The sequence below is a fragment of the Lichenostomus cassidix genome, chromosome 1, assembly GCF_008360975.1.
Source record: "Lichenostomus cassidix isolate B80296 chromosome 1, HeHo_3.0, whole genome shotgun sequence".
In the NCBI taxonomy this organism is placed as follows: domain Eukaryota; kingdom Metazoa; phylum Chordata; class Aves; order Passeriformes; family Meliphagidae; genus Lichenostomus; species Lichenostomus cassidix.
Window position 1 is genome coordinate 15,775,510 of NC_139479.1, and position 26,649 is coordinate 15,802,158.

General features: G+C 43.9%; 1 protein-coding gene across 3 annotated transcripts in view; it reads right to left on the reverse strand.

Annotated features, from left to right (window-relative positions):
• Nucleotides 1–26,181, reverse strand: part of NHS (NHS actin remodeling regulator) — a 248,995-nt gene extending 222,814 nt beyond the window's left edge. For all 3 annotated transcript variants that reach the window (XM_085051442.1, XM_085051452.1, XM_085051434.1), the window contains exon 1: nt 25,468–26,181. In XM_085051442.1, the coding sequence (XP_084907568.1) occupies nt 25,468–25,867 (400 nt within the window). In that variant the 5' untranslated portion in view covers nt 25,868–26,181. The remainder of the gene's footprint in view (nt 1–25,467) is intronic.
• Nucleotides 26,182–26,649: the final 468 nt, after the last annotated feature.

Consider the following 26,649-nt stretch of genomic DNA (forward strand, 5'->3'; position numbering starts at 1 on the left):
TTCAAGTGCTCATTGCAATGAAAGTGAAAAAAGTGGGCACTGGAAAGCCATGGAGCATACCTTATGGCAGATAAACCCACACATCCTGTGCCGTGTGGCCAGCCAGGAATCCATCCTCTCAAAGGGGTGGAAAACAGAACAGACATGCTGACCACTTAGGAGAGACACTATACTCCTGATTCTGCACCAGACCCCTTTTCCCTCCCCACACCTTCTCACCTGTTCTCTTTCCACTGCCACCCTGCTCCAGTGCCTCCTGCAATCAGCAGGCTTCCAGATCCTGCTTTTAATGGCCTTCAGTCAGACTCGACAACACTTAGGTTCTTATGTGCAAACCCCACCAAGTGAGGAATTTCCATCATGACATGTGATATGCATGGGAAAGCATGGCCAGCAATGCTTGGGGACAGGGCCTGCCATAGTGGAGCTGAACCAGGAGGCTGAACAGAATGACTAAAATCACAGAAATCCCAATTTAGTGAGGGAAGATATAGCCTAACCTTGAGACGGGAGAGCAAACTGACTCTGGTTTAATAACTGCAGCTCTGCAGGAGACAAAAAAGGGCAGCACATGCCACAAAATTGGAATGAAATTAATGGTATTAATGCTAAGAAGGAGAGGGCTCCAAGTGAATCCAAAACGGTTATTGTTCTCCTACTATCAATTGCTGTGCTAAAAGCCTTTGTATTTTAGAGCCTGAAGCCAAGCTCACAAGCCTTAAGATTCATTAGATCAAAAGAAATAGAAAAACAGACAGATTTAAGGACATAACCAAACATATCTGTTTACAGTCTAATCCTTAAGGCACTGGCTGCTCTACTCAATCTGTATATGGACGATGGTATTGATGGTGGTGCTGCTCCAACTCCCTTATTAAAATACATTCAGATGGAGACATAAACACTGAGTTGTGTTTTCTAGAAGTAAACTTATAGCTATCAAAACCAGACAGTATTCCTCACTTCCTTTATCACATTATTTCCGGATAGATGGAATGCATAATATGAAATGCTGGTCACAGAATATGCAGCCTCTGAATCATAAAATGAAGATAGGTTTTAAGTAAGTCTATTCAGTAGCTTAAGAGATCACAAGCATGAAAGAGGAGTGTTTTAGACAAAAAAAAACTTAAAAATATTGCCGCTCCTTAGCATTTATCCAGATTCCTGTCATTTAGAAATGAGTTAACAGGAGAAATGTCAAGAGAAGATCTAAGCACTGTCATATGCAGTGACCAATTCTGAGAGGAAAATATCTCAATTCAACCAATTTTAGCTGTTATTCTTCTATAATTTTTAACTTTCTTTGCAAAAATAGAAGGTACTATCACTGCCAGGGAAAAATACCACTTCCAGATAAAACAGCAAAATCTACCAGGAGGTCCTCTGTAAAAAGTGGAGGGGAAAAAACCCTATGGAAGTATACATAGTGAATGCAGTAGTAAAGTTCCTTTAAGTAGGATGGAAAACTGCCTCTTATTGCACTTGCAGAAAACATAGCAGTATGCTTATCAGGAAGTCCTCTAGACAGACAACCCACCATTTATTTTTGTTTTGGATTTATTTTAAGATGCTGAGATCAGTTCCAAGTAAAATCACCTTAAAAGGGAGCTCATATGCTAATCTCTGTCCATTATTGCCAAGTTCAAGTATTCAGAGATCTGTAGTCAAATGCCACTGACTCCTAAAACAGAGTCTGCATACATAACAACTAGGCAGAAGTACCAGGGCTCCATGGGTTGTTTTATAAATGGTATTTTAGTGCTCTGTATTTACCTGTACAGCTGTGAACCTCTAGAGTTCAAAATACACATGTTTACAACCAGACTAGCTAGTAACTTCTTTTTTTTAAACTTGGACAGCTAATGCTCAAATGCACATATGACTCTACTTTCTGGCAGTCCAAGACAGTCAATAAAATCCCAGGAATTGTCAACACTGTCCAGAGTGTCAGCAAGCCTTGAACCAAGAGCAACAGTTCATCTGCCATTTTACAAGGTCCTCCTCCATCAGTGTTTTTCCAAGCAGCTACTAACAGCATCCCTGGAACAGTACAGCCTATGCACAAAATGAATACGATTAATAAAATAGCTGTTAATTGGATTCAGGAGCAATGTTTTAACAAGATGAGAACAGAATATCTTAGCTTCATTTGCACACTTAACAAAGTGTGCTTGGCACAATGCATTTCTCTCATGTACAGTTTACACTTAAAAGCAATGGAGACCTTATAGTGTACTCTCAGCTTCACTGTTTCCCTCACTCTCATCTTTCAGAGACCACAATCTACTCCTAGACCATCCACTCTTTCCTCATGTCAGGCAGTGACAAAGGGTCCAAAAACAATCAAACTAATTTCCACAGAGATGAGGCAAGCGGCACAATTACACACTTTTTTTTTCCTGCAAAGCAATCTCTCTTAATGTTTCAGTGTTTTGAGCACAAAACTGTGTCTCTGCATGCAGGAGAAAACCAACAGCCCTAGCCTGACTTTAGGTCTGCACAAGGATGCAGCCCCACTCCCCACCCTTGTAACCACATTCCAAAACCAGCCACCAGCCTCCCTCCCCTATGAAAATTTGCAGACATTATCCTCCCTCCCCCATCATTGCTGCATGCAGCCTAACAATCTCCCAAGCAAAGTTACCCTTTGAGGGCAAACAGCTCCTTCTGAAAGGCCCTCCCACGTGTCTCCTGACATCAGAATGAGAAATCCACAAGCCCTGGTGACTGCTGGTTGGTGGCTATTCTGCCATGGCACATGGGATCTCATAAAGGAGTTCAGGCCACTCAGGCTCTAGACAACTAATTCCTAGCTGCAGACTGCAGCAAGTTGCCATGACAGCATCACTAACATCACTTTTGCCTCCATGCCAAGACAGGACAGACACTTTCTCCCTGCAGTATCTCCCAAAATGTTTCAAAGGACAGGTCACACTCAAGGAGATCCCCAGCAGGACTAGAACACCACTTTATCCAGTTCTACATCAACACTGGGACAAGAACAAAACTGTGAAAGAGTTAATCCTCCCAGTGGGGTATTTTTCTTTATTTTACCTTAGCTTAAGTGAAGTAAAAGAATGTAATTCTGCAGCACAGGTATATGCTAACTGAGGTCCACAAGGACTAAAGCCTTTTTATCTTCAAATCATCCATTCCACAAAATTTGTTTTTCCACATGCTTACAGTTAAGGTGATTCTTTGAGCTTAGCTTTTTTTGGTTTGTTCTTGACATGGAACATGCAAAATTGTAAAGCTGAATGTTGAGCAAGTCATTTATATGAAGAAAAGTATCCCACACAGGTTTAATTTTCTTGCTGATACTCACATGAGTTACTCACAGCACGTTTGTCAAACATTGCCCTTTACATTAAGGCTTTGGCCAGTAAGATAAAGTAGAAGCACAGGCTCTATAAAATAATATTCACAACATGAATTTACCTTTATAGCACTTAATTATAGAGGACAGCAACAGTAGGGTGTGTATATTTGATGCTTTCTTAAGTTTCCAGATTGTAGAAAAAAACATGTGAAGACAAAGATATAAACATTAGCCCCTTTGATATAGATAGGAGGAGGCTTGTACCTACTAACTGAGCTCCCATTCAATAAGAAAACATGTAAAATGAAGCAAGTAGCTCATTTTCTCAAGAAAAGAAAGATAATACTGTTCCCAAGCACAGTATCACTGATTAGCAGAATATACCCTCATTTACTGCTACTGTATAGCCTAGGCATACATAGGCCCTAAGTTCCATAATTAGTGTGTTACAAGGATAGAGTATTACATTCATGTCAGAAAGTAGGGGAGAAGGAGAGGGGAGGGGGAAGATACTGTTCCATATAAAAGCAGCTACTGTGTTTCACTGGCACTCTGCAGACGGGTTCTGTAGGTGGCCATTTAAACAACAAAGGAAGTTCAAAGGTTCAAAACAGATTTCTGCTTCTTAATACACAGAAATCTGCATCTTTAAACTCAGTCTCCCTGCTGTGAAATTATGTATGAATTTAAGACTAGTTGTTTTCTTACAAGAGGCTGTGTTGTGCAAGTGGGAGACAAAATCAGGTCACCCAATCATAAGAAGTAAATTTCCCCCCACCAGCCGCTGCACTCCTGAGAGAGACGAAGAGGAAAAGGCACGTTTTGTTACCTGCTCAGGCTAGTCCAATTTCTAATCATATTATTTAGAATTTTGAATACCTCTTCCATTTCCCTTCAGACCTTGGGACAAACATGGGAACCTAATTAAACCATAAGTAGTGCTGTGTAAAGATCAACACTTGTTAAGATTTGACGGAAAGAAAAGATCAGCCAAGACTGCTGCTGTAAAATATACATCCCCTGTTTAAAACAAGGCACCTGTCCTCTCTGGGACTCCTGTGTCTATTCCAATCTTTCTCTTACTTGCCTTTGAACACTTCATTTAAAGTTGCTTCTTTCCCAGACACATTTTATATATCCACTCAGTGTGTTCACAATGGTCCACATGCACTGGAGGTCATGCCCTTCCAAAGCAAAAAGCCTAGAGAAGAACAGATTAGTCCCAATTGCTGTGCTTCAACCCATTCCTCACCTTAGAACCTCTCAAACTGTCAGCAGAAATTCCTCCAATTTCACAGGATCTTTGCACTGGCAAGCTAAGCCACAGCAGCAAAGCCTGACCCATGAAGAAGTCTCCCTCACCCGCCACCCTGTGATTAATGCTCACAACACAAAGAACATGAACATTTTACAACTCTCCAGAGGGGGAAAAAACACCCCAACAAAACACAAACAAACAAACAAAACCCTGTCTCCTGGTTTTGGACTGGAATTCAATATTAGGAAACACATCTGAGACAAAATTTATATTGCTAAAACCAGCTTTCACAGAGAAACTAGTAATTAGGGCTAAGGCTTTTTCCAAAAACATATGGCAAAGGCAGTACATCAAGCCTAAACCATAGGACTATGTCTGTCTCATTTGCTCCCAAACATCACCTTCTGCATGATCATGAGTACACAGAGGTGTTTGGAAGAGCCAACCAGGGAAGAAATTACCTCCCTGATTACCTTGGAGAAGACTACTCTCAAACCACCCAGCAACAATTGCATCTATAGGAATGATGTGAGCCAGGTCCATCAGCTTCATTTCTATATGGCAGTTCTGCTCTGCAAACACTTCTGTTACACATCACAAATTCAGGGTGTGCTGCATTGTTGCACATAGGTTGGTTGTTCCAGAACTCCCAAACAGTGTCTTATTTCCCTTAGGAGAAGTCATTCTTTCATTTCTGTATTAAAAAATGAGTACTATCAGACATTTCTGTTTATTAGGTATTTTAAAAAATGTTTTATTCACTGAATGTCAACAGTAACTATATCTTGTTATTCAAAGCTTATTTGAAAAAGGAATTGATGCTGTACACTAGAGATTACAATTCTGTTTAGTTTCAACACAGGCAATATACTGCACTAGATCAAAAAGGAAAAATGAATCAGAAAATGCTCTGATTCTCCAATATAGCCCACAGTTCCAACCCTGACCCAGTGTAGTTCAGTGCTGAAGATCTGTGGATAAATTTGTGGTTAGTGAGTCAAGAAAGAAAATCAGTCACTGGATCACAGTTATACCCTTTAACTGTAAGTAAGAAAAAGCCTGGGTTTTGCCCTTTTTATCCTATACAATAAACTACAAATAGCTGCAAAGACTATTGGAAAGGAAGTTAAAATGTGTGACTAAATCTGATAATTGAAGATATTACAATTTAAATATATGGATGAATAGATATTTAACCTGCATGTATGTATCTGTAGATGTTAGAATTTACAGATAAGGTTGCCATGCTCGAAGAGTGTTAAAGACCACAGTCAGACAAGCTGCATGCTTTCCCTTGCAGGGGTCACAAGACTACTTTTTGTGAGAGTGAAGAAAGTAAAGGGAAGGAGAATATTAAAAGAAATTTTTTTTCAGCCTGATTGACCACTTTTCTATCTGAAACAGGCACCAGTGCATTGTCTACTGAAAACAACCCTTTTCATCTATAATTTTCTTCCTAATTCATGGAGCAAATTATTTTCTGCCTGCACAGCAAGGATTTCAGATTATGTTCAGCGGGAAGAGAGACCTCAGAGACCAGATGAGCTATTAAACATCTGTGTGTGACTTGTACTAAAGTGTTCTCCTGAAATGAGAGCAAACTTCAACAGTACAAGCCTAACTGCTGCTTCTTCAGCAAATGTCCTTCCAATGCTAGTTGAGAGACAATTTCTCTCTACAACCTTCATCCTCCATGCACTTAAAAAGACTCATTTTTCTTTGAATGCATTTCAAGGTCTCCTCCCCTCCTCAAAGTACACTGGGCATCTTTTCCATGAGCCCACTTTTGTAAGAAAGTGAAGGCTACTTGACAATATCCATCTTTCCCTCTTGCTGAGCTCAGTGTGTCCCCAGCAGTGACAGGGCCTCACAGGGCAGTGCAGGCATGGCACAAAGAAGGGGACTAAAAAATTAAGTTCTGCCAAGCCTGTGCTAGCTTTGGGACTGCAGCACAACATTCATCTCCAGACAGAACTGCCAACATCTAGCTGTGCCTACTAATGCTGTGCTGGAGCCAGCACTGCAAAGGCCAAAGGCAGGGACAGCCTGAAGGATAAGGAAAGCATCAGCTGTGCTAAGGCAGCTCAGGGAAGGAAATGGTAAAGCAAGGTGAGAAGCTGGACCCAGCCAAGTCCAGGACCCACTCAAAGCTGTTTCACGTGAGGCATGTAAGTGCAAAAAGATTAGATGGAGAAATAAAAAGCAAGCCCAGCATTAAGAGTTCAGATGATAAATCCTTCCAGATGGGACCCACGCACCACTGTTCTTTCTGTCCGATCTCGTGTTACAAAGGGCTGAAGCCACAAAACTTCTCTCAGATCACACACATCTATAGTGAACTAGATCCTCTTTGAATTCAATTTCAGCAGGTATTAAAAGAAAGGGATTTCTCTTTCAGCTCTTGTTAGCATTTTCATCCCATTCTGGAATTTGTCTATCATTTTTATCTTTTGATTTAGAAATGTTAATAAAGATTGATGGTCTCCCTGAGGAAAAACAGGTGAGGAGATAGCACAAGTCGGATTATATCATCCCAATAAATCTTCCTTTCAAAACAAACACAGCTTTCTCGTCTTGCAAAATACTGCCCTTTAAAGACTATACTTTGTTTTTTAATAAAGAAGAAAGTCTTTTAACTGCGTTAATGATTAGCAAATGTATATGGCAGCTCACCAAGATGCTTAGGCCTGTAGCTTTAGTCACTTATCAGATTAATACACATAAATGAAGGGTTCTGTATTCTTCACTTACAATGGCTGAAGTCATCAAGTTTAGTGAGGGAAGGCTACAGCACTGAGCCTGGAAAAATGGGGAGGATGGAGAGAGAAACTGAGGAGAAAGGAGTTCCCAGTACACACATATAAGGATACTGCTGTCTGCAGCCTCCTTTGAGTTGTGAATGATACTGAGAAAGAAAAGAGCTCCAGAAGCAGCTTATAAAAATAATTAGTGGCATGAAAAGATCTACAGATGGAAAGACACTGGAGAGGTCTAATGTATTTAATTTAGATATAAGAGCACAAGAAAGACATACACAAAGGAATGAATAGTACAGAGAGAGAATTCCGGGATTCTTTAATTATACAGCTTTGTAATGCAAGAACAAGTGGGTATTCAGAGAAATTAAACTAATTCCAGAGAGTTCCAAGGCAATACACAGGTAACCAGCAGAGTTGCTGGCCATGTTTCATCACCGAGGCCAAGAATTTAGGAAGAATTAAAAAAAAACAAACTGCCACACACCCAGCTCAGTTAATAGTAGCACGTGCAATGACAACATACAGAGTGAACAAACAACACATAAGAAGCTCATGCTTCAAAGGACCTGTCAAAGCCAAACCTTCCTTCTCTAGGATAAAGCTTCATGTGTGGGCAGCTGTTACTACTTTTTACTACACTACTTCTTACACTTTGCTTGAACCATCTGGTACCAGCCATGATTTTCTGATCAAAACTATTTTTCTGAGTATTTGAGGATTGCCATTAGGCTCATGGTAGAAAGCATAATCTTTTCCTCCCCTGAGCCCTCTCTCCATGCTACCTCAGCCTGAAGCAGCCCATGCCTAGGATGGGAGGGACCCTGTGCTGCTCCCTCCACTGCTACAGCAGGAACACTAACACTGCCATGTGTTTGTTTCCATGGCCCTGGAACACCTCCACAGAAGCACTTCACTTCCTCTCCAGCAGCAGCAAGGCTCAATATAACATCCCAAACCGGCTGTCATCCTCAGGTGTTTTCACAACTACTGAAGGGGATGTGCATGGACACCGCTCCACAGCTTTTCTTATCAGCTGATAAAAAGGGGATGCTAATCTATGTCTCCTGCCACTGGCCACAGCCAACAGAGTCCTCCTTTAGCTGTGGAAGCAGTTAAGAATGAGACTGTGTGCACCCAGCACCAGAGGTCTGGGCTCATTTCCACAGCAGAAAAGAAAACCACGTTCTCCCCAGGGAAATGGGCAGAGGACTCAATCCTGCACCACATCAGCTCCTGGGGAGCATGGGGCAGAAGGGGCACCTTCAGTACACCTCAGGCCAGAAGCTTGGAACAGCTTTTGCCCCCAAAGAGCAGGGAAACATAAGTGGAAACGATCCAGCTTGCTGTGACTGCTCCGTATGCCCAGTCTTTTTACTGAGCTCCCTCATAGATGCAGGGGAAAAAAAAAAAGAAAAAGAAAAAAAAAAAGCCAAGCCGAAGTGATTCATGAGGGCGGGAAGCTTTGTGTGCCTGAATAATGAACTAACGGCCTGCCCCGCCACAGCCCCGCGTCCTCTCACAATCGCATCCGCCTGCGCTTTGTCTCCAGCCCGCTCAGCCATCGGCTGAGTTCATCTGTCTCAGCAGTACGCGGTAATGATGGCAAGGGTTAAATACCACTTACGTGAAGGTACAAAAGGCCAGGATAATTTTATATGAGGCCAGACAGCTGGTTTGTATAATTCTAGTTTTCACAGAGCGTTTTCTTTCCAGTGCGTCCCCTTAAAAAAGCTTTTCCTCGTGAGTTAATTCCCTCACTGGAGAATGGCAGAGCAGCTCCAATTATCTCCGAGATAATCCAAAGCTAAATTCGCTGTCAAACTCAGACCTGGGATAAGGCTTCAAGAGAAAAACTCTTATAAAAGTCCTCACCATGAAATCATTTAAAGACAAGGTAAAGAGTTTGTTTTGTGTCTATCCTGTTGTGGGTTTTTTCCCCCAAAAAACCTCACCACTCTCGGTTTCTAGGAGTTTCCAGATAAGAACATCTGTTTTTAAATAATCTCAGTGCTGCTTTGCAGTTTCTACAGCTTACAATGACACAATCAGCTGCTTTTTATTAACTTATTTGTTTGTGCAACAGCATTGGTGAATGTTCGTCCCTTCATCGCTGCACATCAAGCAACTGGGGCAGATCCAGTAGCAGGAGTGCTCAGTGCTTGCCAATTCTGGTACATCAGCACTAACTAGTAGCTGAATCATGCTTGCTTTGCCTGAGCAGGCACTCACGGAAGACAAACACATACACAGCTGCGTACTGAATCCTCTTTCCTACGTGTTTTAACAGCTAAAAAGTGAACTACAAGCATAAGGAAACAGCAAGGCATTCAAGGTGCAGCTGAATCCTCCTTCCCCTTACTCCCTGTTTCCAAGACTCTTTCAGATCATGAAAAAAATGCCCTTTTCCAGGGATACCCCTGCAACCATGAGTACAGGAAGGAGCTGATCCATGAGAACTCCTGTAAACAGATTTTACACTATCATGTACAGCTTTGCAAAGGCTTTGAAATACCATTCTAGAAGCTCTTGGAATTTCTCACAGTGTGAGCTCACAGTCTCTGACTGCCAAAGAGCTAAGGGGAGGGGGCAGAGCAAAGCAGCCTCCCAGTTTGATAAGATGCTGTATGACCTTCACCTCAGCCCACTACCTGAAATCTTTGGCAGACGACTCTCCTGTCGAGAATGGATGGAGGATACTGGGCATCACTCTCCAATTCACAGGAGAAAAAGCAGGAGCAGTAGTGAGACTCAGAGGTGCAGGGTGTGCCACAGCAGCCCTTGGGGACCAAAAATGAACTTCAACAATGTGCATGTTACCACAAAAGGGAGAAAGTCCCTTTACTGCACTCAGTCTGACTGACAGGCTATCTTCCCTGCAAGTCTTTCTAATGGCTCAGAGCAGTGGAATTGATGCCTGTCCTTTCAGAGGGTAAATGAAAAAGCATGGTCCTTGAAGCTTTTAATCATGGCACCTCTAGCTCTTAAATGCTTCAAAGACTGGATCATAGAGGGGCACACAGAAGAACCAGAAAATTCCATAGAGTCCAGTCTGATTTCTGCAGCTATATATATTCTGTAACTACCCCTTTGACAGCACTGTTCTATCTGACCTGATTTTGACTTTTTGCAATGAGTGGAAGTGGACAAGCTGCTTGGCAGCTGTGAAGATGCTGTGTGTGATGGAGCAAGGGGGTGTTTCACTGAAAGGCAGGTCTCAATTTGTCCTACAGTGCTCGATGATCTTACAAGAACAGATTGCAAGCAGTTTTGAAATGTTTTGACCAAAGCACTATTGCCGTCCCTGCTGGAAACAAAAGCACCTTGTAATCATGCCATAAACCAAGAAGTTTTATAACAAGCCCTCTCCTCTACCTAACTGCCACTGTAAATCGAAGAATGAAGATCTCCACCTTCACTAAAATGAACAAAGCTGTAGATCTGGGTTTAAAAGGTAAGGGGGATCTGATTACACTTTACAAGCCACCTGCAGATCTTGAGTAAACTACTATTTAATTGAATCACTCTTCTGAAATTTCCTTTAAAGAAAAAGAAAGATACTGACTCATTATGGTTTCTTTGATCCTTTCTAACATAAGCAGCTATATGAAGAAAGTAATTTTCCTTCTCTGGGTCCTCCCCTATTTGCTTCCTGAAGTGTCAGCCTGCTCCCAGAGACAGTCCCTGCTTGTGCCATAACACTGTTTATCCTGCCCATCATCTCTGTTAAAGATGCAGCAGTTCTGATTAAACCGCTAACGAGGCAGGTCTACTGCCATGGGTGGGTAAATCAAAAATTATTTCTCATGTCTACCCAGGCACAGCAAAGAACAACCACATCAGGACACTGCTTGTGACTTTCCCAGCCTCTACCAGCATTTTGGGAAAGGGCTGACTACTCATACATCCTGCTCTGTCCACATTCCCTCAGGAATACCAGTCAAACTTAATATTCCCCAAAATCCTTTTATGCTGGAGCATCTCTTTCTTGAGAAACTTCATCCTTAAATGATAATTTAAATATTCTTCTGCATGTGCATGATATCTACATTCCCTCTATGCTTGTGAACTATGGAAATAGTAGTTTAATAATACACTAAGGTGATGGTAACAAAAGCAAAACTACAGCTTTCCATATCATTAGATTTACTGTATTAAGCTTTTAATACAGCAAGAGATTAACAGTGACAGATTCTCTTGTAGATTAGCAAAAGCTATTGCAATTCTTGCAACTTTCACATTAATCACATTTAAACATGCTGCTAACAGATGGGCATCATGGAGTGCTACGTCTCTCACAAGCCAGTACTAACAAAAAGCATGTCTAGGAGATCTTGTGGCTTCTGCAGTTCAGAAGGATTGCATATCCAGGCACCTTGTTATTGTTTTCGTTGTATATTATCTAGGATTATTAGAAAAGCTCAAGTTAAATAGATGACAGACTTCAGCATACATGAGCAGGAAGGGAAAGGGAGGGGGCAGAAAGAGTCAAAACAAGACCACCCACACAAAGTTCCTCTAAGTCCACATTTCACATGCATGATCATGATTTTTCCACCCCACAGCGAAAGCATTATGTTCTGCACTGCAACTTTTCCTCTGGCACTACTACCTGCACAAACCTTTCCCCAAAGCCCAGACACAAGCCCCAGCTGTGAAAAATGGGCTGCCAGGCTCAAACCAGGCTGGACAGAGAATGACAGTCTGTTCTCCCTCTCCCTTAGTGCAGATGTCAAGCTCAGGTGGCCCTTTTTGACTGAAGCTGGGAGAGCACCTGAAGAAAACCAGCATTAGCACTTGGCACCCAGATAGAACATAGATGTTTAATAAACTTCCCAGCACCATTTTTAATTAAACCCAGTCCCAAGGTAAAACCTCATCTTTACATGACTGTAATTAACCAGGACACGCTGTCTGTAATGTAAGAAAGCTCAATCTCCTCTATGAGCCAGGCCTCAAAAGAAAGACCGGCAATTGCAAACTCAGCCCAACCTAAGGTTAGTCCTCACAGACTAAGAGCTGCATATCTCTCTGACAAAGACTCCTGCTTGATGAATTAAGACTTGAGAATCTCACCTGGGGGTACTGCCTTCATATGGCACCTGAAAACATTTGCCCATGAAGGACAGAAGCACTCCTGATGTGGAAGGGTCTCAGCCTTGCAAATTGCCTGACATTTACAAAATAGGTCTGTGTGTCGTGTATCTATCACCCCACAACCCAATTCTCTCTCACTGCTTGTGTGGTAACACCTCTGAGAGGAAGGATGTGCTGTCACTCTGCCACAGATCTGGGAACAGAGTGCCACAGAGCCTGTGGCAGTTCCCACTTCACACTGTGACATTCACAGAACTTAAGGACTCTGCTCAAAAGTGAAAGACAGGCTCACCTTTGAACAGGATGGATGGCCCAAAGTTTAGAGTGCTAAAGTTTGGTGCTCTGAATGCCACAAACAACCTTCCCCTAAGTTCCCATGAAAAGCCAGCAGATGAATCCAGGTCTCCCAAGCACTAGTATTTTAGCCACTGGGTCCTCCTCCTCTGTTCCAGCCTGCAAAACTAAACATTCTCAGCTCACTCAGGAGGAGTTCAGCGCCTGGATGGGTCTGAGTCTGTTCTATACACCTACCAGCCACTGACAGCAGCTGAGTCACCCTAAAAGCTACCTGCTATGCTTCCTCATAAACCACATTCCAGTGTCCACGATGTGCTTGGCCAGGACCACACTGGCATGGGGGTTCCAGGGAGCAGGATTCACATGATACTCACAACTGACCACCAGGACCCTAAAACATAGCAAAAAAAAGGTCCTACAGATATGAAAGGAAAATTCAGGTGAGTTTCCACAAGCTCTACAAAGTTGTAAAAGATTCCTGCAGTGCTATCAGGGCACAAAGTAGTAGAGAGAACTCTGTATCATGTCAATGAAAATAATATTGGTATGAAATTTAACATCCTCATACCCAAGGAATACAAAAAAACCAAGAACTACTTTGACACTGGAGATGTAACTTGGACAAAGAAATATTGTAGTATCAGCCAAAGTTTGTCTCAGTCAGCTCCAGCCTTCAATACTAGAGCACTTAATTATGCTATCCAGCATTTAGCTCCAGGGCTCTGTCCATCTGGCTCATGCCACTAGAATCAAGAAGCTACAGAAGAGCAGACTGCAGCAAACAAGGTCAGTATGTGCCAACTTCTGTAGAGACATATTTAACAAGCCCAAGGTTGGACTGTCTCAAAAGGGAACAAAGGCACTGGAGACATCTCTTTGCAAAAATAAACACAACACATTCCTTCAGTGCATTGCAAATGACTCTGGATACTTGCATCACTTTACCTTTCACTTACCCACCTGTTTTCCTGGAAGATTTAATTTCATTAACTTGACTTTTCTACGTTTTTATTTTTCAACCCTTGTTGTAATATAGCAGGGGCAATTCATTCAAAAGCAAAGTCTTTACTTTTGCAAGTATGCAAGTACCAAACAGCAGAATTCCCACATCCCTAAGCAAGATGTACCTCACTTCTGATCACCTGTTACATTCAGTAGAAGAGTTTCCATCAATATCATCACAACCTCTGAGCCCAAACTGATCATCCATTGAGAGAAGTAGGGGATGGGAAGGAAGTGAACTCAACCATGAGATGCTTTTGGATGAAGATAAAAAGTCAAAACAAGGAAAAGACAAGATACATCAGTTACCTTTAATTTTTACCTCTGTAATGACAACTGTAGTACTAAATATTTTCTCTCATTTGACCAGTTTGCTGCTAATGTGGCTGTAAATTTCTTTTCCCATTTACCAAGCTTTTCTAATATCAATGACCAATGTTATCTTGTCAAATCTTTCCACTGGTCTTTGTCCTCTATCTAGATATGCATTTCTGTGTATATATACATGTGTGTGTGTGTCTGTGTATGTGTATACACAAAGGTGTTCCTCCTCTAGTGACAAACAGAATTTTGAGGAAGAACCTCTTCTTATTTTTCTTCCTCTTTGAGGAAAACCTCTATTTCAATTGCCATTTAAAAATGTCTGCATGAAAATGAGCACACTTACTCATTTTATGATGACAGAACCTTTTAGTCTCACAGTCCAAGATGCTGCTTATCAAGACAGATCTAAAGCCAAACAGGATTCAGAAAAGAAATAATCAGCCTCAGCTGTGATATTTTGCAGTTCCCTCCTATTTTCTTTAACAAATTGCCATTCTACTGGGTTCTTAGGAACAAGCAGATAAATGAAAAATACTTTTAATCTACACTAATAATTTGTGTTAAGTTCCACTTGGACAATTTCATAAATGAATAGTCACATTATATCTGCTGAATGTAGCTGTAACCCATTCACTCATTTACAGACATAGCACTTCTCAAATACAGGTGCTCATTTCCATAGCATACCTGTAGGCAGATAATTTTATTGTTGGATCTCAGAGAGAATTGCATTCTAAATTTTGCATAGTATTGACAGAGGTCCCTAAAAACATTTGCAGTAGAAACTGGTAAATACCCTGGGTCATACTTCAATTTGGACACTGATTCACATCAGCTAACAGCAACAGAGAATTAATGATAAACCTTCAGGTGAGCCTCCTAGCCTCCCTTAGGAGGATTTTGTCCAGAGCACAGCTTATCCAACCTCTGTCTGGGCACCAAGGCTATATCAAGCCTGTGGCAGCTGTAACAGAGGCCTAAAAATATCACTGAAGCAATGAAGTAGTGATACTTATTTTATACTATTAGCAGAGTAACAATTGCCACAAAATACACTTCAGCTAGAGTGCAATTTGAAAGTACAGGAACTTAAACCAGTGCTTTTAATGTGCCAGGCACAATGAGTGCATTTACAACATCTATTAAAAGCAGGTTATGTTTGGGGGAGGGGGATAATTGCATCTTAGCAAGTTAACGGTAGTTTATTAACTGAACAAGACAGCATTACATTAAAGATAATCAATGGAGAATAAACCACAGTAGTAAAAATTAATACTGTTCATTCACACCATGAAGGGAGTGAGGGGGGGTTGTCTTTGCTATTAAGACAGAAGTAAAAATATAGCCCCTGTGAAACCACCACAGGAAGAGGAGTAAAGGATAGGGTGGCCCAAAATGAAAGTCATTCAAGGCATATGTTTAAAAAAAAAATTGAAATTGAAAAGAAATAATCAGAAATTCTACAGGGGAAAGAGGAATATGAACAACCAGTTTTGCAAGCAGTGGAACTAATGAAGCCTAGTCTTCTCCAGCTTTTATGTCATGCAAAGACTGACTTTCACATTGAAGTAAATGTGAACTCCAACTGGAGCACTTTTTTTATTAGGTTGGAACATTTATATGGGATTCTTTCCCCACTGGATTTTCTAGTTTCTAATAAAGAACAAGCCCTTCCTCCAAATGCAGTGGGAATAATCTGTCCTCTCTTTTACCTGGTAGCCTCTTTTATGATTTCTACATAGTGGCAATGTAGTTGAAATTGTAGCTGAGTAACAGATATAAAATTTCTGAATGGCTGGTGTGAGATACCCAGCCACACCCACCCCCTTCTCTGCTATACACACAGTGCATACTATTCCTTAATACTTGTTTTGATAAGAAACCAGGCTAAAAACAGTGCTGCCAGGATAATCCAATTTATGGGGAAAAATTGTCTTTGGGATGCTAACCATGTGCAAGACTTCAGGCAATTTTCTGAGAGACCAAGACCTCAGGTTCCTGCAGCAATACTTGTTGCAGGGAACGGTTAACCCAAGAAGGGAGATCTCCTCAGTGCGCTGAGATAGGAGCCTCTGTGATGATTTTAACTGCTGGGGTACAGGAAGGCCAGGGGAGCTGTGTTTAGTACAGCATGAAGCAGCAGAACCTGCATTGTGCAGCCAGAAGTGGTTTCAGGTAAGTATGAGAAAGTCATACCCCCCAAAAGAACAAGAGGGAAAAAAAGCTCGCATTCAAAATTTAGGCTGTGCACAGCTATGTGGCTTTCAGTGTCTGTGAGAGTCAGTGGTCAATCCATGATATATGGTTTCTTTTTTTAGAAATTAATATACATCTCTTGACTCTCCTCTCCTGTACACAACATTTCACCAAAAACCACTCCACCAAAGAAAAGCCCATGCCTATGACAAGAACTGGCCCTCTTTTTCATGCAAATAAATAAACCTTACAGGGAGAAAAACTGAAACTGCATAGCATCCATTCTTTGGACCCACTCTGAATTGCATGCTAAGCATTAAATCATAATTAATCTCTTGTTTCACTTAAAATTAAATTGTCCCTTATCATATCTCACTAAGTACTAGACGCAGTGCAACATATACCATCTTAAAGAAGTTTGCCTCTGAGCATCACACTGAGTTACTGCTGCCTATCTTGAGTTGCATCATCCGGAAGAGCTGATTTCTGCAATTGTGGACAGATATAGGCATCTGAAGACAACAATGCTTGGTAATGCCTTTTTGGAGGTGGCAGAAAAAAAAAGAAGAAAAAAATCAGGCAAAACTGAGCATGCACAGAGAGCCCAGTTTTGCCTTTAAAGCAATCCAAAGCCCCTGGAGACACACGAATTTTTCAGCGCACCTTGCATATTCTGCTCCTAAAATGACCCAGTTCTTCAGCCACTGATACACACATCTTCGAGAAGAATTAACACCTTTCCCCCTCCAAGCTCACTCTCTCTCCAGGTCAACTTAAAACTCTGTTCAAACATTGTCAAGACAACAAAACACATTTTGACAAGGCAGGGGGCAAAGCTGCAGAGGCCTGAAGGCTCTGTGCATATTTATAGCACAGACACACCGCCCTATGCTCATTCCCTTAATCACATGCACACTCGCACGGCGTCTCCTCCAAACCTTCTCAGGGACTCAGTCTGAGTGGCTGTAGTTCAAAGTCCAACTGCCTTGGCAGCTGAAAACAAAGAGAAAACCATGGTGGCTTTGTAAGAATTACAGGGATCCTATTAAAAAAAAATATGTCACTCTCTGCTGGGACTTAACATGGCAGTGCCACGCAGCACTCATTGAATTGAGCAGCATTTCAAGCACACAGCTCCTGCTGTAATAAGACTACAGGCTTAATTAGGTTCCTATCAGTATTGCTTTCTTCCTGCCTTCAGCCAAGAAGGTATAAGAAAAGATTGTCCAATACAGATACTGCAATTTAAAGTCTCAAGTTAAGAACACAGTGGGTGTATATCTACTATAAAATCTACCCTAAAAACATGCCAGTTGTTAAACTAAGCAGTGCATTAGAAGCAGTTAGATATAATGAGAATGTAAATGGAAAGTATTCTAGGGAGATATTTCAGCTAAAAACAGCATACACTGTATGCTATCTTTTATTTTAATCATGCTCTAAGCCCTGCCTTTTTGAACTTTTTATAAATTCTGCTATCTCCCTTTGCAGTTACTTACATATTGGTATATAAATTCAAAGACGAGAAGCAATTAGGAATGAAGCGAAGACTCCCTCTCTTGATGCTTATACATCAAAGGAAGTGAAAAAAACCTTCCCCCCTCATACACACTGGGTAACACAGAGAGTTTCTGCTCTTCACAGCCTAATAGCTCAAGTAGCTCCAATCGAGAGTCTGATGTCAGCCTCCGATTACATGGAGATGCCAAGCGGTTGGAAAGAGTGGCTTTTGAAAAATCCCAGCTCTCTGACTCCAGAGACCACACAACCCTGCAACAATGCTTTTATAACATATATGTGTATTACTCACATCAGCTGGTCCTATTTTTTTCCCCACTTTGGGTATTGTAACATTCCTATTAAGAGCTCCTTGGGGGTCTCTGATTATTTAGGTACAACATGTATGAAGGAAATGTGTCAGATCAGGGGCTTTTTAAAAAGCCTACACCAGTTTTATTTTGCTCTCCAGTTTGAAAAGAGGAAGAGCCAGGTGCTGCTTTAAACAGACACACCTGAGAAGTCTTGCTTTTGCCTGAATGCAGAAGGAGAGGTTGGGACCAGCTCATGGCAGGGAGCAGTAAGAGCTGGATCCCGTTCCTTTTCTGCACAGCTTTACACATCTCTGCCAGACCAGCCTAATCTGATCCTTGAAACAGAAACCTCAGAATAGGTAAATCTATGTAAGAAATGCCAACAGAACCTGATTCTGATGATCCAGAACAGCAGCTGAATAGCACCCTTAAACTGGGTATTTATATTTCCTTCCTCCACATCCTTCCCTCAGTCCAAGGACATTTGAGAGCTGTGCAAGAGTTTTTTGGAAACACTCCAGGCCTTTCATCTTTCATAAAGGAAAACTAACGTCTCCTATGCATCTGAATCAACAGGTGAATGACCTCCCCATGCCCTCAGTACATTATCAGAGTCTGTTAATTTCTTAATCACCATATCTCTCCTGTATGAGCAGGAGAACTAACCAAAAGCAGGAATGACTCCACTGATTCCACTGGAACATTCATCTTATGTTTCTGTATGAACACACACATTAAGGCTTTTAAATAGAAGTATGGAGTTTTAAAGGGGCTGTAGGAAGTATTTCTGTCAAACCACTAGATCCACAGTAAGTCTATGTCTTTTACAGGTCTGGTTCCATCTTCTCTGAAGTTTTGCTCCTGTGCAAAGGAGACCTCATTGGTCTTAAAGGAGCTAAAATGTTTCCAGCAGAATCTCTAATAAACCCACTGGAGTCTCTTGCTTGGCTCTTGAGCATGAGCCAGAAAGAAGTTCCAATAACTACTATGGTATTACACAGCTGTGTAGCTGCAGTGAGGTGGAAATCAAGCACTGAATGTTTTTTGGTATCATGCTTTTTAACTGGCAGGCTCTCCATCTAGCAACAAAATCTCAAACCACTCAAACCTAGTACATTCATTTAAGTGCTATTTGTGGAATGACAAGCAAGGAGCTGTGGAACAGACAAAGGCTTTCTGAGCTACACCAATGGAAGACCAAATAAATGACATTCAGCAAAACTCTACAAGATTTACACCTGTATAACAAGGAATGGCTTCAGAGGAAAACCACTGCTGTCTGCTCTTCATCTGTTACCAGGCTGTGCTAGATAAAGTCTAGTGAGTCTACCTGAACACTGAGCTCTCAGAGCCTTTCCACTGAGCACCTCATTGGCCTTGGCACGACAAAGGATTTTACACTATGCTTTTATCTGCAAAGAGACCAGAGTCTGCATTCCACAAGCTAACTTGACTGAAGGTGACAACCCCAACTTCCAAAAAGTTACATCCTTGCCAAAGCCACCTGACAAATTCCATCCCATTACCTTCTATCACGTACTAAATGCATGCGAAAAAAATGCCTCAAGCCAAGCCTCTGAATGGTCGTGTTCCTGTGTTAAAGGTCTGCTATCACTGCTCTGTAAACAAAGATAAGGCATTTTTCTCCTAAATGACAGTACTCTAGCTAATGGTGCTCTAGCAAATGTTACGGTAAAGTGGGGATGGGATCCTTAAGTGAGCAGGTTTTTCTTCCTCTGTCCCTTTGTTGTTCTGACAGCAGTAAAGGTAAGAAGGAAAGCCCATGCTTTGGCCTCACGCTCCTTTCCACTGGGCTAATGTGCCATCAATCCTCTGCATTTAGAAGAAACCATGCACTGAGGAAATTCTCCAACTTTCCCACACCCACAACTTGGGTTATTTGCTTTCATGGGCAAAGTATGGGCAAGTGCACCAGAGAGGTGAGTTCTCTAACACAAATGGGTACACAGTGACCAGTACACCGAGAAACCCAACCTGGCAAGTAAAGCCAAAAGCCTTTCTCCTTTTCCAAAAGGACAGTTGAAGAGGTTGTGTCATTCCATTCAGGCAGGTAAAGGACACAAAGCTGAAGGTGATGGATTACTACATCCAGTGTACAGCTGCTTTTCTTTGGAGGTTTTATTCTGCACCCAACAAGGACTTGCCAATTAATATAATTCCAGTGTACAAAGGGAGCTCTGACTACATCCTCTTGCTTCATGTGTCCCAGGTTACATTAGCATATACCTCTAAAAGTGTAACTACCCTCACACTTATATAGGCTCATTAACTATAAAGGACTATAATACAGAGTTGAGGGAAGCTAGGAATCTGTTCTGGTTTGTTTCCAGCAGTATCTGAGATACTTTTGCATAAATGTATCCAACTCATGGAGACCTACAGCTGTGCCTCACTACCACAGAAAGTCCATACAATGAAAATTGCACTTTAAATCTCAAGGATTTTGAGAAGCTGAGATAAAGTGCAACACTTGTCTTCCCAACTTGGACTTTTATTTTCTTTGAAGATGGCATCTACTCTTAAGGTCTTATGTGTCTCCCTGCAAGAAGGCAAGGAGGCTCACCAACACTCAGCCTGGGATGGCCTTACAATGCAACTGACTTCTAAGATAGAAGCATGAGGTTTCAACAGCAATTGATACTTCAGCACATTAAGTCAAGGAGGAGGAGATGCATTATCTGATGAGCTTTGGGTCCAATATATATTTTGTAAAAATGGTAGGATCGTGGCAGAAAACACATGAAAACCTTATAACGGATTAAACATTTCCCTGCAGTACTCAAAAAAAGTGTGGTTAAAAGCCACACTAACAAAAACCACAAACCAAACAAAATCAAAACAAAACCACCTAAAAAGCACAACAAAAGAGACTAAAAGCAAGAGCAAAACTAGCCAGGCTGTTCTCAGTAACCAATTTCAATCAAACAGAATAAATTAATGCAGAGCCTAAAATTATAAAGAATCAGTTCAGAGCTGTCTTTTTTATCTCAATACTGACACTTCAGGAAAGAAGAAAATCCTATAGGGGACCTCAGTGTAGAAATCCAGGGGCCTCTGAAGAGCAGAGTAACATGGGAGATCCCCACACTTCTAAGCAGCTGCATCACTAACTGTTAGCACATAGCAAAATCAGAAATGGAAAAGTGGAGCAATGAAGATACAGCAGGCAGCTGCTGGAAATGATGCAGCTTTTACAAAGATTGGCTACTGGTAACACATTGATGCTTTTGGAAAAAAAAGCCTGGAATGCGTGGAATTCTCTGGGATGCCAGGGTGCAAAAAGGATCTCATTAGCTAGGGCTTTCAAAATCTGCTGCCTGGTTGTTGCAGATTATTCAGAAAGCAAGATGGCTTACATCAACAGTTTCTGTAAAGTACAATATTCCACTTAAACTGCCAGATCTCTAGTCCCCTAGACTGAGAAATCATCTTTCCAAACAACTGTAGACGTACTGAGTCCCAAGTCTACACACTAGTCCAGCACTTCTCCTATGTTTCCGTATTACCAAGATAATCAAGCATCTATTAATAAAACTGGGCAGTACCACACTGCTCAGTGCCCTTGCTGGCAACAAGAAAACTCTAAGCAACAGCCAGACTGACAACAATCATGTTATTCCCACATGGTTCTGCTTCAGAAGCAGACCCTGGAGCTGCTCATGATGAAAAGCAGTAAAGTACTTGGAGTGGCAGAAGGGCAAAGTAGTTAGTTCAGGAGCTGAGCAGGAAAACATTTCTCACCCTTGTTTCTCTTCCAGTCAGAGGACGGGAAAGAATTCATATTGGCAAGATGCTGGCTGGCCAGAGGCTTAGAAGAAAGATGAAAGGACAAGCAGCAACTGGGGAGGCAGAGGCAAGGGACCTTGAGTTTTTGACGATGACCTGCTTGTGACTGCCTAGAATCAGTCTTTTATTGTGCCTAACAAGGTTGTCCAATCACACTGAACAGTGACAAAAACAAAGGGCAACACATAGGTAAATACCTTTACCAGTAGCTTAGCAGAGGAGTTTAAGTACTTTTTTTAAAGCGAAGTATACATATATTTGCAAATGTTCACCATTGCAACAGCAACAGAGCTGAGAATGTTAACGCTTCATGAAAATGACAGCAGTAGTGATAAGCATTACTGGGGAAAAGCTAGTTTTAATTAATTTCAATTATTTAATATTCCTTGAATTCAACATAGATGTTTTCATATAATAATACATAATTTTCAATATAAAATAAAACATTATTATGCAAAATTGTATTATATGCTATTTTCCTGCTCCCCTTCCCCTTGGTATCATCTCTGCAATTACCAAGGAATGGCATTCTGGCCAAGGAATGCCCCTCTAACCACTGGCTCCTACAGCTCTTGAGATGGCATTAGCCCATCATTTCCTTTTCCTCATGCAGCCTGTGCATTCACAGGGGAATCTCAGAATCCAGCTGGCTTATGAGACACGGAGAAAAAGGCCTTCCACAGTCACAGCTCAGTATCTAGGGCATGTCCAGAAGCATTATTCTCAAATCACTGTGTTGCACATGAAGTTGGAACATGAAGAATGTCTCACTGTGGCAAGGTAGCCTAGTGGTTTTAAACTGAGTAGTTGAAAAACATGTGGTTGGGCTGCACTGTCCTGGTGCTAACACCCCAGTACATGGTGTGTTGGTCAATGCATGAAGAAGCCCAGCCCCTCCAGACTCATGATGTGCAATAAATTCAATGCAGCCATTACAGTCATGCCATGGGTGGGGTGGCTGCATGCCTGTCACCAACTTGTTCCTTGTGGTTGTAAGTCCAAAGCTCCAGCCAGCTCTGAATAACTCTTAGATGTATCATTTGGGCTGGACAGCCAAAAGACAGTCCTGAGGCCATCCCATTATTTCCATGTTTGCCACAGGAGACAGAAGTCAGTATGCCTTAATGTGATGCTGGTTAGGTCCTGGGCAGATATGTGACCACCTGCTATTGCTCTCTTGGTTTCAGAAAAACAACTGGGTGTAGTAACTTGAGTGTAATACTTGCAGGAGTGAATTATGTAGGCACTTCATGCATAAAACAAACATTAGCATAGTCTTGCTGAAAGTAATAATGAAGGAGGAGGCGTCAGCCCAAAGAGGAGAAAGCACACTATCATTATACACTACAGGGAAGATGGGCAGCTTCCTGCCAGGCAGTTTTATCTGTCCTTTGGGAGCAGTGAGCGGTGTGGAGGCCAAAGGGAGGTATTGCTGTGGGTGTGTGTGGATTTGGGGGGAATGTGAGGACATGATGGGCAGAGTGGTGCCGTTCAGCTCCACATCTCAGTTGAGATGTTCAGACTTGGCACTATGCAAATGCAGCTCTGCTGGTCCAGTACTGGAGGGGGAATAAAAGCAGCCAGAGCAGGTAAAGAAGTTGATTGTTCATGTACACTGGATTGGTATTGAAACTTCCACCTTTAAGAAATGTGGTACAGCAGTGCATGGAGAGAAGTGATGAGGACAGGGAGATGTGCATTGAGCAGATGTACAGCTGCAGGCAAGATACACACCTACTGGAGCATGGCTGGTGGCAAAGCCCAGCATTGTGGAGGATTCCTTGGCTGACCAGACCTAAGGACATCTGCACCTCTATCAGTGGCACTGTGCTGTATACAAGGGGAAGAAGGAACATCTGGCAAACGCAGGGGAGATCTTGACCAAAATTTTCTCCTCTCTCAAAGAAAGAAGGATTTAAAAGAAAACAGAACACCAAAAAAAAAAAAAAAAAAAAAAGGATTCTGCCTTTATCATTACAGGGATAAAGCCAGACTCTCTAATTAAGCAGATGACATAACTGTGCTGTAATATCAAGATTTTGCTCTGTGATTTGCAAATAAGCTGCACTTGCACAATCCAGAAAGAAAAAAAGCTGTACAGATTAGAACAGCTAAGCTCTGCTCTCACTTACATTAGTATATACCCACAGTTACTCAGCTCAAAAGACCTACAGATGAGAATGTGATATGAGGAGTTTCATTTCCTCAGACAGTTCCCTCACTAGCTCAGCCAAGCCTCCTTCTCACTGCAGTTTCCAATCACAGCCCGGCACTCTGCTCTGATTACACACTCATCCTGAAACCACAGAAAGCCTCCCTCGGTCTCATCTACAGTTGATGTATATTAATACATCACCAGCAAAGTCACTCTACAGCTGCTGAGTATGTAGCTTAAATACCATTGAACACTTAAGGCTTGATTCTGCTAATCAGGACAGCTTCTTTGATCCTAGAAAAATTACGTATATTCCACAATGGTCCAAAGAAGAGGAAATCCAGAGCACAGTTTTTAAATGGCACATTCATTAAAAACACGTAGAAGACGGTATGGTCTTGTTTACCCTGGTGTAAACTCACTTTGCTGTACTTACTGGAGGTACTCAGGATTTAGAGGGTACAGCAGAAGGCAAAAACTAAGCCAAATTCTCCTTTCAAGCCATTGCTTTTCCTAAAAGAGATACTAAGAGGACAGAACCAACACCAATCCCTGCTACTCCAGACGTCCAATCCACAGCCCTGTTTATAAAAAATACATATCCACAAGTGCTTGGGAAGCGTATGCACCAGTGAGAGTACAAAATCATTACACTGCTGTGAACACAAGCCATATTCAGCAGAAATCAGCAGCTGTTAGGACTACAGAGCTTGTCACTGCTTTTATAGCTTGGGTGGAGAAGAAACAGGATTCAAGCAATGCTCATAACACAAGTCCCATATTGCCTTGATCTTTATCCTGCTCCTCCCCCCTCCCACCCCCCGCCCTGCTCTTCAGGGCCACTCTTTAAACAGAAAGAAGTCATTAGCCAAACTTCGTTATTTTATGGCCCCGAAAGTTAGGTAACGACGAAGCGGTTTTATTATTTCTACTTGAGAGCTTAACGTTTCGATCGGGAATTCAGAGACACTTCTAAGGGGAAGGTATCTGTCGGGGAAGGGGGACAGGCCGGAAAAGGATGAAAACCCAAAGATGCCCGAGTGCGGCGGATCATCTCCTTCAGCCCCGGCGCCCCGCTGACAGACCTCGTCCCCCTCCCCGGCCAAACCCTTGGCTGCAGAAGATGCGTCCCGAGAGCCCCGCCAGCCAGCTCCTTACGTAAGGCACAAACCACTGACATCATCCCTCCCGCCGGCATCGCCGCGGCGCCCAGCGGCGCCCACAGACCCGACCCGACCCGCGCTCGCCCGTTCCCGTCCCACTCTGCCGCCCCGCCGGAGCTCCCTTCCCACCGACTCTGGCCCCAAACTTTGCACGGCAGGTTGCCAGGGGATGGCTTTCTCCGCCCGGCGCCCCGGGCTGCGGTGCGCTCCATCCATCCCGCGGTGCGCCCCATCCATCCCGCGGTGCTCTCCATCTATCCCGCATTCCGTGGTACTTACGCACTGCCTCCTGCTTGGGGTCGAGGCCGCGCACGGCTCCCTGGAGGCCGGCGATGCGGCCGTGCAGCGCCCGTACGCGGCGGTGGGTGCCCTGGATGTCAGCCTCGACCTCCTGGAAAAGGGTGCAGGCGTGCCGGGCCACGTCGGAGAGCTGTCGGAGGATCCGCGACAGGGCTACGTTGCTGACCGAGCAGAGGTCCAGCACCATCAGCACCGCCGCCGCCTCCCTCTCCCCGCCGCCGGCCGCCTCGGCGCCCTCGCTCGCCGTGCCCGGCTCCTCGGGCGGCGGGTCCCGCGGCGGCGGTGGCGGCTCCGCGACCCAGCTCTCCTCCAGCACGGAGGCGGCGGGCTGCCGCCGGCACAGCCGCTGAGGCTCCACGGTCCGCTTGGCGAAGGGCATGGCCGAGCCCTCGGCCGGAGCTCTCCCGGGCTCCCGCGGGCACTGGCGGGGATCGCTGCCCTCCTCCTCCTCCTCCTCCTCCTTCTCGTCCTTCTCCTCCTGGCCGCCGCCGCTCCTTGCCCGCCGCCGTCACTCGCGGGCGGCCGCCGGCGGGCGGCTCATCGCCTCGCTCCCTCCCTGCGCGGGGCTCCTGGGCTGCGGGGCGGCCGCCACGCCGCCGAGCATCCGCCGCTGCCGCTGCCGCCGCGGGGAGCCGGGGCGCATCCGCGCCGCCTCGCTCGCTCGCTCTCACGCCGTCCCGCTCCGGCGGCGGGTGTGAAGGGGCGGCCCGAAAACCCGGAGAGAGGAATCCCGCGGCCGCGAGGAGGAGCGAGCCGCCGAGCCTCCCGCCCGGGAGAGCGGCGGGGCGGGGGCGGGCGGGGGGACCGGGGCGGTGCCGAGCTCCCGCCGCCGCGGGGAGGCGCTGCGGGGCGGCCGCGGTCCCGGTGCGCGGGCGGCGGCGGCAGCGGCGGCCCCTGTCGGGCGGGGAGCGCTGCTCCGGGCGCACTCTGCCTCTCGCCCCGGCCCGGCCGGCTCCCCGCCGGCGGCAGCGCCGCTCAGGTGGGCAGAACAAGAGAGAGAAGCTGTCTCGAGGGGCAGAAGGGAACCCAACTCAGCGAGGCCCGCTGCTGCGGAGGGTGGTGCCCGCCCACGGGTGTCACCTCTCGGGGCACCGCGGGGCTTGTTGCGCTCCCTGGAGTCAGGTGCGTGCGCTCGGGCACCGGCTTCTTAGGAGGTGTCGG